General features: G+C 38.5%; 2 protein-coding genes across 3 annotated transcripts; one reads left to right on the top strand and one right to left on the bottom strand.

Moving 5' to 3' along the window:
- Positions 1–108: 108 nt before the first annotated feature.
- On the bottom strand, positions 109–7,419 carry LOC140951545 (mitochondrial fission process protein 1-like). Its single transcript, XM_073400822.1, has 3 exons — positions 7,284–7,419; positions 1,103–1,472; positions 109–305 (listed from the first exon to the last, which is right to left on the bottom strand). The coding sequence occupies exons 1-3, from the start codon at positions 7,363–7,365 to the stop codon at positions 221–223; spliced, it is 537 nt and encodes a 178-aa protein (XP_073256923.1). The 5' UTR covers positions 7,366–7,419; the 3' UTR covers positions 109–220.
- Positions 3,078–11,568, top strand: LOC140951544 (uncharacterized). 2 transcript variants are annotated; one of them, XM_073400821.1, is made up of 4 exons: positions 3,078–3,186; positions 8,326–8,661; positions 9,301–9,783; positions 10,764–11,568. In XM_073400821.1, the coding sequence occupies exons 1-4, from the start codon at positions 3,181–3,183 to the stop codon at positions 11,043–11,045; spliced, it is 1,107 nt and encodes a 368-aa protein (XP_073256922.1). In that variant the 5' UTR covers positions 3,078–3,180; the 3' UTR covers positions 11,046–11,568. The 2 variants fall into 2 exon arrangements, with proteins under 2 accessions (XP_073256922.1, XP_073256921.1); XM_073400820.1 differs by lacking the exon at positions 3,078–3,186 and adding an exon at positions 7,640–7,850.
- The last annotated feature ends 37 nt before the right edge of the window (positions 11,569–11,605 follow it).

Genomic DNA, 11,605 nt, shown 5'->3' with positions numbered 1-11,605 from the left:
TACATTCACTTGTCTTGTAACTGTTTTTGTAAGTACAGCTTGAGCAGTTACATAATAACGTTTTACATCAGCTCTGTACCAGCAAAGAAAAGGATGTATGAAAAAATTTATTATGATAAAGAACAGATGAAAGGGTGATATGTTGGGGATGGACACAAACAGTCAGGGAAAATAAATTAATCTATGCTTGGTAAGAGATGTTAAGTATTTTCCAGATTTTCTATTTGTGGCTGTGGTCCAGCTGATGAGAGATGCCAAGTTGTCTTGAAATGTCAATCAAACCATCCATGATTTTATCAACTAATCTGTAAAAAAAATACTAGTTACTGAATAACAGTTTTTCTAACAAGAAATGAAACCAATAAGGAAAATGGTATTAACTTTGGAGCCTGGAATTTCGAGCAAAGGATTTGACTTTGAAGAATAAGCTTTGACAAATGGGTTATGGACTCAAATTGAAGACTCCCAACTTTAGAATCAAACATGTATCCTATGGACTGTGAGCCAGCATATAGTAGACTTAGCAGAGAATCAGTGATTGTGCCCTAATGTGAACCAGTGGACACTAAAGTAATGAGGCTTTGCATCTAATAGTATTATGTGTGGACTAACAGATGGTAGACTGAAAGCCAGACAGAGTCAACTATGGACCATGAATCTGTTGTGCTTCAATCTTATCCCTAGTTTAAATTTTATATCCTTTGTTTTTGGGTATGTTTATAATAATATTAATGACAATGAGTTTGAACCACAGCATACCCATCTGAAGCCAGTGGCATAATCTTAATAAATGTCAATCTTAATCAATGTTACTGGGAATTTAAAGTGGTAGGAGTGATCACTTTGTAGGGGGAACACTTTGAAGATTTGTCTGTTAACTGGCATGTAAAAAACACCTCCTCCAGCAAAAAGACAGTATTCAGGGTTGTCAAAAAGTGCAGGCAACCAGAAATGTCAACAGCTGCTTGAGTTTCACTGACTACAATTTGCCAGTTAAAAGAAAACAATTAAGAGAAAATGAAGGTAGTGCCCCCTATTCCATAATGGAAGGTGATTTTTGTCAAATAGCCCATACCTCAAATACATGTAGTATCAGGCTTACCCATCAATTGGTTTAATAATTAAAGGTATTGCACTCAGTCCCACAAATGTTGTGACCCACGTCTGAGCACGAGGAGGCATTGTTCTAGCCACTCTTTTAAGTGTAAACCTGGATGCAGCACATATTCTGTTGATTGTAAAACCTGGAATGATCACTGAAGCAAGGCCCTGCCAGATGGCAGCTTCTACTGAAGTTTCCACAGCCTTTCTTTTCTGAAGATAATTGTTTAAGTGGTTATTTTGTTGGTAGCATCGTCTTCCTTTATCAATGGAGTCTGCCAAGCAGTATGTCGAGGCAATTCCATAACTCCCTAAGTACATCAACCGAGGAATGTGAGTGCGAAATGCCTCTCCTAATTCATTGGCATAACCTACAAACAGGATGGACAATTTTCACTTGGGATGTGCACATTGTATGAGAGGGTAATTCATATCAGTCTCATTGGCATAGTATGACATGATAAGAGTGTGAAAGTGTTTCAGTAAGAGACACTGTAACAATGCCAAGTCAGTGTAAATATGCAAAAAGATAACTTACAGATACCTTCAGGAGTATGCGAGTGAGAACAAGTACCGGTACCACTGAAATAAGCCAATTCTGTTTTTTTACCATAAGGCAGCTTCAGTGTAAATTTGAATTCTGAAGTCAAGAAAGTTTGACGTTCATTCACTTCTTTTGAGGGTTCTTCCCTGCTAGCAGAGGCCTCTTTTCCCTGGTATTTGGCAGGCAAATACCAGGGAAAAGAGGCCTCTGTTAGCTGGGAAGATCATAAATTTTTTTTCCTTTTTACATAAAATCCACAGGATTAATCTGGTCACATAAAATACGACCAAAAACTTATCCTTCGTCCTCTATACTTTACAGAGCAAGTCATTTAATATTTTCAACCACTTTCAGTCAAAACCTAACTTTTCAAGGCAAAATCAATATTTGAGAGAATATAATGACAATAATGTGGATGTCTATTCTACTTCTTTTCATTCTACAGATCTCTCTAAGGGTTATACATCTTCTCATCAAAATTTGTTTTTATTTTAGTTTTGACCTGTTTTTCTTTAACCTTTCAACTTGACTTACTACTGCCCATAACTAAAGCCACACTTACATGTATTGGAGTTCTTCTTTTATAATGGTGGCACTTAAACATTTTCCTATACATCAGTCACTACAAAATCAAGATCAAGCAACAGGATCTTGGAAGTGATAAACCTGAATATACCAATATAATACTTGAACAACATTCAGACTAGGAAAGAATACAGTTATGCTTATGAGAACTTCTGTCACCCTATCATTAATGATCAAATTTACGCTTTTTACACAAACTGTTGACACTTTTAGTCAGGCAAGAGAGAAGTGCTAAATTTTATCTTCACTAAAACACTAAGGTTGTGTCATTTCACGCCCTTGTTAAGTTCTCCACCGTACAAGGAGCAAATAGGTTTATGGTTCACTGACTCAACAGGTGGATTTTTTTAATCTAAATATTATTGAGGTCAAAGACAATCTAAAAGTAAAAACACCTATTCAAAGCTACATACCAAACAGCATGCACTACAGAACTCAGACAAAGAATTGTAGACATTGTAAGCTTAAGAAACTACCTACCAAGATTTAGGTACGGCTGCAGTGAAAAAGGCAAAATTTCATTAAACTTGTCTGACAAAGTTTGGGTTGTTTATGTAAGAAAATTATTAAAAATGTGTGTATTAAAAATGTATTAAGAGTCTTTTTATCACTTGCTTTTACAAGGAATATAAGGGCACTTAAAGGCCATCATCTAAGAGGGTTGACACAGAAGAACAGTTTAACATGAATTAACACCATTCATGGTTGAATAACACATCTGACATTGCCAACATGTTTGACTTGTGGGCTAGGTGCTACAGGTGATCAAATTGTTTAAACAAAAATCTCACGCTTGGTGAGTTGGATGATCGCAGACACAGGGAACCAGCGAACAGTGCTGTAAACCAGTCTTACTTGGTAGCACAGGAATGACAATAAACTTGTAGCCAAGTTCTAATCTGAACCACCTCTCTCAGAAGCACTTAACAAAATGGCTTATAACTGTTAGTATGAAGGTAAGTGCACAGTTATATTTAACAGTACTCAACAGAAACCTTTTTTGTACTCAAAAACAGCTGGCCAGCTTGCACGTATTTTATTTACACCAAAGTCTACATCCTTCAGTGCTCCTAAGTATATTGAGATGTTATCCATGACTGCTCTGTTGGTCACACAAGTGCAAGAATCAAGGCATTAGATACATTATACAATAAATTATCTCTATAGCAAACAGATCCATCCTTTCTAAATTGCAGCACTTATGAACTAGAGTGCTTGCAATATTGTCTTGACCTGAACTTAACTGCTTTATTAAAATGGTGTTTATGCCATTATAAAAGGGTGGCAAAAATTACTTGCTTTTAATGAAAAAAGAATAACAAGTCACAAGAAAGCTGTATGAAAATGAGGTTAAGAAACTACAAGAAATGAGTCATAGACCAAAGAGACTTTTTGTTCAGAAGAACCCTAGAGAAAAACGAAAAATCTACTGCCAGTTTTTGACAGGTACCATTTTTTAAATAATTTTTTCCCAGTCAAACCCTATCAAGATAAGATAAACAGAAACAAGATGAGGGGCTGGGAAATACCCAGCTATTACTACCTTGACAGAAAAACACACAAAGCACTAAATCAGAATTTCTTTTCTTCACTTCTTGCCCATGAACTTTTTTATTTCTGTTTTTCAGTGTTAAATTTTAGAAAGAAAATATAACCATGCTAACTCTGAGACTTGTCTCCCACACCAAGTATCCAGTTTGCTGAATATTCCTTGTTAAATATGGCTATGTAGATACAAATACTGCAGAACTGTGATATACCATACTAATTTTATAGTCTCTAACCCTGACATTCTTTAAAGTTGTTACAAACTTTGAGTCTTAAGAAAATTGGCACGTATAAGTTTGTAAGCTACCAAAACCAAGAGCAATAAAACATATAGCCCCCAATTGGGTCTTTTCACGATCTGAGAATGAAGAACAGGATTTTGCAATTCTACAGTGCAAGATCTGCAAAATATTTCAGTAAACAACCAGTCTGGTAGGAAACATCAAAAATGCTTTCTTTTTTACTCCACTACTTTTTTAACCTATAGATACACTTACTTCTACTAGTTCTCTAAAGATAAAGGGAATTGGAACTTCTGAATCTTATAATTTTTTTAAATGACTGTAGGCTCAGGATCAGGATAAACCAATAAAAAACTGTTGGGACTGAGGAAAAATTTTAGCTGGGAGGACAGATTTGAAGAATGTTCTCCTCTGGGACCCTCATATGCAACATGTTACTCAAATTTCAGGGAAAACACATATAAACAACTTACCAAATACAACAAGACTAGATATTTTGGGTAATTAAGAACACCAAAAATGGCTTTGTTGCAAACCTTTTTAGTCAGTTGATCATGCTTGGGATGTACAAATTTTTCAGCTAGACCTAATAATTTGGTAAGTTCTATGGGTTAATAAAAACCCAAAGCGGCTCAACCAATCACAAGGAAGTGAAATGTACCAAGCAGTAGAAGTCAAGTGTTGTTTACGTGCTGTGTTCGTCTTGTCGCCAAATCCTATGCAAAAACTGAACTCAAAGTTTGAAAATTTAGCAGGATTTTGAGCACTGCTGTGAACGTTTTTCATGTTTTTAAGTTAAATAATTTCAAAAGCACCTTTAAAGCACTAGCAAGTCTTTTTTAAATCAGTGTTCAAGAATTCTGTTCTTATAAAGACATTGCAACCATTTTGGTAAACCTGTACTTTTGACTTGTGAGCGAGAATTTAGGATAGAATTTCACTTTTTACAAGCGTGAATGAAGTTGAGGTCTCCCTTTTTAGTCTTCAAATTAAAGGCTAAATTGCTCTTGCCAAGCTTATTAATGTGGCAGGTTTTATTAAAAGGGTTAAAATGGTCAAAACCATTTATGATTTATGTCAGCCTTCAATGTTCAATGTTTTCAATCTTCCCTTTGAGCAATTTGTCTGTGTGTGATGGCGAACATGAAAGGGATCTTGTGTAATTTGTGCACCCCTTGGTTGAGTATCGGTCGGCAATATCCGCTGATATGTCAGTCGACGTGTCGGCTGAAAATCAGTCTACTCTCGATTGCCATATTGACATGTCAATCGATATGACGGCTGACACTCGACCGCGTGTTGACCAACCGATATGTTGGCCGATACACCAGTCCACACTCAGCCAATACAGCGAGTGCCAAATGTCGGTGGAATATTGCTTGACTGTCGGTGGAATATCGGCCCACTATCAGTGGCATATCGGTCGACTGTGACTGAGTCGTATAATACATGTATACTAAAATCAGAATAGGGGAGCTGGGTTTCAGTGCTACGCGCGAGATATTACAGTCCGTGGGTTTGAAAATAGTTTCCGTTCCGTTGTTCATGTCAACCCAGGCCAGCCTCGCTACATCAACTTGCTGGATTTCTGCCATGCTTCTACGCATGTTATATCATTAGATTGTCCTTGAACACCTCTCAAAGGGGATGCCATAGTGCTAAAAGCCACCAAAGAGCCTTAAAAATTACTACATGGACAACATAACAACAAAAATTTAAATAGACAGAAAGTATGCCGTTGACTAAGTATCAGTGAAGTATCGACTGATTGTCGGTAGCCTATTCCCAGTGCTCGCTCATGCAACACCGGCTTTAATTCTGACGAATTAGTAGCAAGAGATCTATTTCAGGAGTGTGCGTGCGTTTCTCCCTCGGGAATAGCTTTCTTAATATAAATAAACATGTGAGTAAGCAAATTTGTCCAGTTGGCCTGCAAGGGTGGAAGGATTGGATTCATGCGCCCGTCGAAGCCCCTTGTGGGGGTTGGGGTGGGGGGGTCTACACCCGTTTTGCTTTGGGGTTAGTTTACAGTATGGGGATGCCATAGTGCTAAAAGCCACCAAAGAGCCTTAAAAATTACTACATGGACAACATAACAACAAAAATTTAAATAGACAGAAAGTATGCTGTTGACTAAGTATCAGTGAAGTATCGACTGATTGTCGGTAGCCTATTCCCAGTGCTCGCTCATGCAACACCGGCTTTAATTCTGACGAATTAGTAGCAAGAGATCTATTTCAGGAGTGTGCGTGCGTTTCTCCCTCGGGAATAGCTTTCTTAATATAAATAAACATGTGAGTAAGCAAATTTGTCCAGTTGGCCTGCAAGGGTGGAAGGATTGGATTCATGCGCCCGTCGAAGCCCCTTGTGGGGGTTGGGGTGGGGGGGTCTACACCCGTTTTGCTTTGGGGTTAGTTTGTTTAACCCTCCCTCCCCCCTTATTTTTTCTCTTATCTTGGTCTAGTCCTATCGCCTTCTTGCCTGTGGACTCGCATGTCCCGTAACTCATCTCTTGAGTCCCAGGCCTTTGTTAAGCGAGCCTCCACTGGGAATAGATTACTATCCATCGATATGTCAGCTGACTATCCATCAACACACCGACCAACACTATCGGGCGACTCTTGGTCGACTATCCCTCAACATATTGGTCAACATGTCAACCAAGAGTTGGCCAGATCTACCGGGAGTAGGTTCATATGTCGATTGATATGATGACCGAGTGTCAGTCGACATATAAGCCAATATGTCGATCGAGTATCGGCCAATATTGTCGACTGATACTCAACCAAGGGGTTCACAAATTACACAAGATCCCATGAAAGTGATCCAAACCCAGAGCAAACCCAACCCAAGCTATTTTCCCATGGAGCACCTTGAGGAAGATGTCTAGTGTGACTGCACCTATTTATTATGCATGCAGAAATCTTATATTTTCTCAGTAGTTAACATGAATGGAGTATAAACATGTATGTGTTGTGGTTCAATTTTATCCTCGGTTTAAATTTTACTTCTCTTTGTTTTGGGGTATGGTAATGTATGATAAGGAGTTTAAAACAAAGGGAAATCAAATTTAAACCAAGGATGAAATTGAACCACAACATATGCGTACCTTCAGAAAAGTTAAAATTACATGATCAGAACTAGGCAAAAAAAACAAGGTTGTTTATGAAGAAATATAGTGGAAAGTTCACACGTGACTGACAGATAGAGCTTTCATATTGACTTAACGAATATATCATCTTAGAAATAAATACGTTCCTCACCTAGATACCTTAACGCTGTATCTCTGTAAATATCGACATCTACAGATGCCTTTAAATCGGAAATTTCTTCCCGTTCTACCATAGTCCATTCGCCACCATCTTGTTTCAAGTTATTGTCTCGTAGCAGCCTCGTCCTCATGTTGTTTTCAACCTTGTTCACAGGCTTCTCTACTTTAAGAGCCTGGGAACTAGTCGGGTGTTGTTTTCAGTAGATAGAGTCTAAATCAAGCCAATCAGAGAAGAGTATTTAATTACGTAAACTTCGATCTCCAAAACAAAAATTTGTCGCGAGGAATACGATTTTTGCAGAGTTTAGCTCTTTTTCGAGGCTTGCAGGCAGTTTTTATCGCGCAGATCGAGAAGGGAGCTGAGCCATTTGAATTACCTCTAGTTATTTCAGTGAGAAGCTTTTTTGCTCTGCAAACTTTTCAAGTCACGAATATGATAAAATCTCTAAAGGTTGTTCGTTCTTCGTATCATGCGGACGACCCATCTAAACTTAATTCGTGTTTAACGGAATTGGAAGGCTTGCGAGAAATGCAAAGCGATGGTGAAAGTGTTGAAAAGGTAGGGGCTACATTTTATAATATTTGCTAAAAATGATAAACCTAAGAAAAGTGTAGCACGGCCGTGTTTTGCTAGCGCGTAGCACTGGTGTCCAAGTGTACATGTTGAACACAATCCGAATTGACCAAACCCAGCTGCCTGACATCACCTGCTGTCTACTCTTTTGAGTTCCAAAAATCCCAGTACAGCTTCAAACAAGTCCTAGATTTAAGTTTATTTCATTGTCCTCAAAATCTACATATCATATCACTCTTTTATCAGCTTCTGAAATTTCGAAAATTGCTGTATTGTTTGAAAAAAGCTAGAAAAAAAGCTATTTTTAGAACTTTCAGTCAGTGTTATGAACACCCTTACCCCTTGGGATAAGGTGAATCAAAATACCCCTGTAAACCGTCCCACCCACCCACACACCAACACACACACACCAAATCGAGGCATCAAAGGGTAGTGCACAATAAATGTTATTCCTTTTCAGAATGGAATTGAAAGGGGGAAAGAGGATTCTTGTGAAGAAGCTTTTCATCAATCAGGTGCAGAAATCAACCGTAAGCAAGAAAATGCAAAGCGAAAAGGATCAGATACTGGTGAACTTACCACAAAAGACACCCTTTCAACCAGGAGTGAATCCAGTGACTGCAACCAAGCATTGACATCAAGCAAGACCAATGCCATTGCCTTCCACATTCCTGTGGAACAAACAGTTTGCAAGCCACCTCCTAAAAGGTTCTGCAACCAGACGAAGAAAGGAAGAGAAAACATCAGCATCGAGAGGATTGCAGAGAAACAAGAAATGGCTGAGCGACGAAAGAATGTGAGAACCTTATACTTTAATAATGTTATACACCACAGTGTTCTTAATTGGCTGGTTTACTTGCAATTAATTGTATAGTTTTGTAAAATTCCTATTTTTGCATTTTCGTTATTGTCAATCAAGGAAATACCACAAACTTATTACTTGCACATTTATCAAATGAGCCTTGCAGCCAACTTCCCTCCTAATAAGAAGTCTCATCCAAATTAGACTGCAAAACAGTCTGTCTTTTTCATGTGAGCAGCCAAGCAAAAGTCTTGGAGCAAGGGCAAAAGTGGAGTATAGGCATGCAGTGAGGCTTGTGCACTTTGCAAAAAAATCTCCGGTTGACACTTTGCACCTTGAAAAACTGATTTTGAGAAAAAAAGGACTGTTTTGCAGTCTACATCCAAATATAAGCCCCTCTAAAAAGGCCTGTAAAAAAAACTTGCAAGTTTGTTGAAGTCTGCAAATTAATGTTGGCTAGTTGAAAGTTGATATATGCAATACTTAAAAGAAGGTTTGCATGGGGTTTTCTTGTAACATTAGAAAGCACTTTTATGCAATCCATGCATACATCTTCCAGTACCATAATGTTGGTTATTGATATTATTTAAATTCCTGTGCCTATATTGATTTACAAATAACCTGTTTATACAGCAACATATGGAGCAAAAACTGAAAAGAATCCATGATCGACAAGAAGCTGCTAGAAAGCTCGCTCATAATGTGGAAATGCTACTGCAACAGAGGTCCATACAGAGTGCCACTAAAGCAGGTGTCAACCAAAACACACCACAGATGACCTCCTCACAACTACTTGCTACAGCTCGCCATGTTGCCAGAGATTTTAGAGCACTGACCTCTCAAATGACAAAGGACTTTGTTGTGGATGATAGAAACAACAACTTGTCAAAGAAATCTGTAAGCTATCTGAAGTCTCGAGAGGAAAAACGCAATGTCGTAAAATCTTCTAATAACGACAACAACAGGGGTATTGCATTCACTGTTAGCTTTGATGATAACCCTCAATGTTTATCTCCAGTTCCCAAGGCATTGCGAGTGCCCAAAAAGACACAGAAAAGCATGTTAACAGCCCAAGAATTGCAGGAGAAACAACAGAGAGCTGAAGAGAGAAGAAATGTAAGTCAAGTACTACAATCATGTTAATTTGTCAGTTTACACCTGTCATGGGCCACCTCCAAACATAAGAACAGATTTTACACTCTTGCAGTCTTGGGGAGGAGGGATACATAAACACATTGTATGTATATACCGTGGAGGCTTTGCCCTGAGAGTCAACTTTTCTAACATTTCATAAGGGCCAGGGTTTTCCCCTGGCTTCTATTAGCTTGACACCCTGCTACTTTCATAAAAGTAAGAAAAAAAGGGAAAAACAGACCAATGAACTGCATAGCTGTTCAATTCCCCGCCTCGTTATTGCATATACGCCACATTTTGAAATTGTAGTGACAGCCTTGCTTTCATGGTCTACAGAAAAGCTGACCCACTCTCAGACCTTCCAACCCCTCAACCATGCAAATCTGGAGTGTTTGAAAAAAAGCCCTAAAATCCTGGAGTTTGGGACCTCAAACCTGGAGTTTTGCAAAATATATGTCAAATAAAACCAAAAAGGCAGATGATTTATGTCCCCCTGTGGTGTTCCTTACCCTATTAGTGGTCTCTGTTCTCTGTAGTACTCTATAGCAAAGTTGAGAAGATTCTGTTTCACTATCCAGGTCAATAGGACAGTAGTGAAGTGGGAAATGCTATAAGGCTTTCCCACAGACCTTAGAGAACCTATAATTTTCTGAACTGAGGGTGGAAGTGAACTCAGGTTTCCCTCCAAAATTAGATTTAAACAATATTTGTCTGTTATATATGAAGACAATTGTTTTAATTATGCGATTTCTACTGGAATCGTCTGGCAATTTTAGATTTTATGATTCACCGTGAGATTTGGATGCTGAATCATGAGACCATGATGAGTTGACTATCCAAACCATGAGAGTTGGAAGGTCTGCTCTCTAACTTATACCATTTGTGGAACACTTTCACATTCTTCACCCATCCTAGGAATCTTTCCTGCCTTGAATTTCACATTATTCCTGCATTTCTTGCAGCAACGGAAACAAGACAGAGTTAAGAGGACTATCGCCAACCGTGAAGCACTGTTTAAGCTGGCTTCAGACCTAGAAACTTTCATGATATGGAATGATAAACAATGCTGTCGCACAGCAAGTTTTGAAGACCACCAAACAACACAACACCAAAATCAAACAGCACAACTAGCTGCTGAAATTGCGGATGGCTTTGATCGATTGAGTCAGCGGTACGCAAGAGATTTAAAGCAAGCTGAGGAATTTTCCTGCAGTTTATGGAGTCCTGGCCAGTTGCAGAAGTAGTGTGTTGTGTTGCGGATGGCCAGGAAAATTAATTGTGTTTGACAGACTTACATGTAACCAAACCCACTCAACCCTATTTCAGTTGGCTTTTTGTATGTTATGCAGTGAATTCAGGATGTAGTTAGGTAATCGTTTTTTGTTTTGGCATCATGACATAACATTGCTAGTTGTCTCTGCTCAGCCAAGGATGTGCAAGTGAAAGCTGCTTTTCTGCCTGTGAACTGCTTACCAGTTTGACTTGGCAGCTAGAAAGGGAGTACTATTACCTATACATATTACTTCATTGTTTCCCATACTATACCCTGTCCTGAAAGTGTAGTGGATTTGCAGCTTTCCCCCCACTCTATCAGGTATGAGTTTGCCCCCTGTGAATTATTTAGTTTGCAATGGAAGGCCCCCAGCTATTTTCTGAAAATATTTTTTGCTGGTATGTAAACATATGTTGGTTATGGTTGGTAGGGAGGTGTTTAATGTATAATAATTTGATCGGTTTGCTCAATCAAGAAACAAGAAGCTCTTCATTTTGAGTCAACCTTAAAAATCTTCAGTATGAAAAACAC

Source organism: Porites lutea, chromosome 11 (assembly GCF_958299795.1).
Source record: "Porites lutea chromosome 11, jaPorLute2.1, whole genome shotgun sequence".
Lineage (NCBI taxonomy): Eukaryota > Metazoa > Cnidaria > Anthozoa > Scleractinia > Poritidae > Porites > Porites lutea.
The sequence above is the reverse complement of the archived record's forward strand: the minus strand, read 5'-3'. Positions and strand labels throughout refer to the sequence as shown.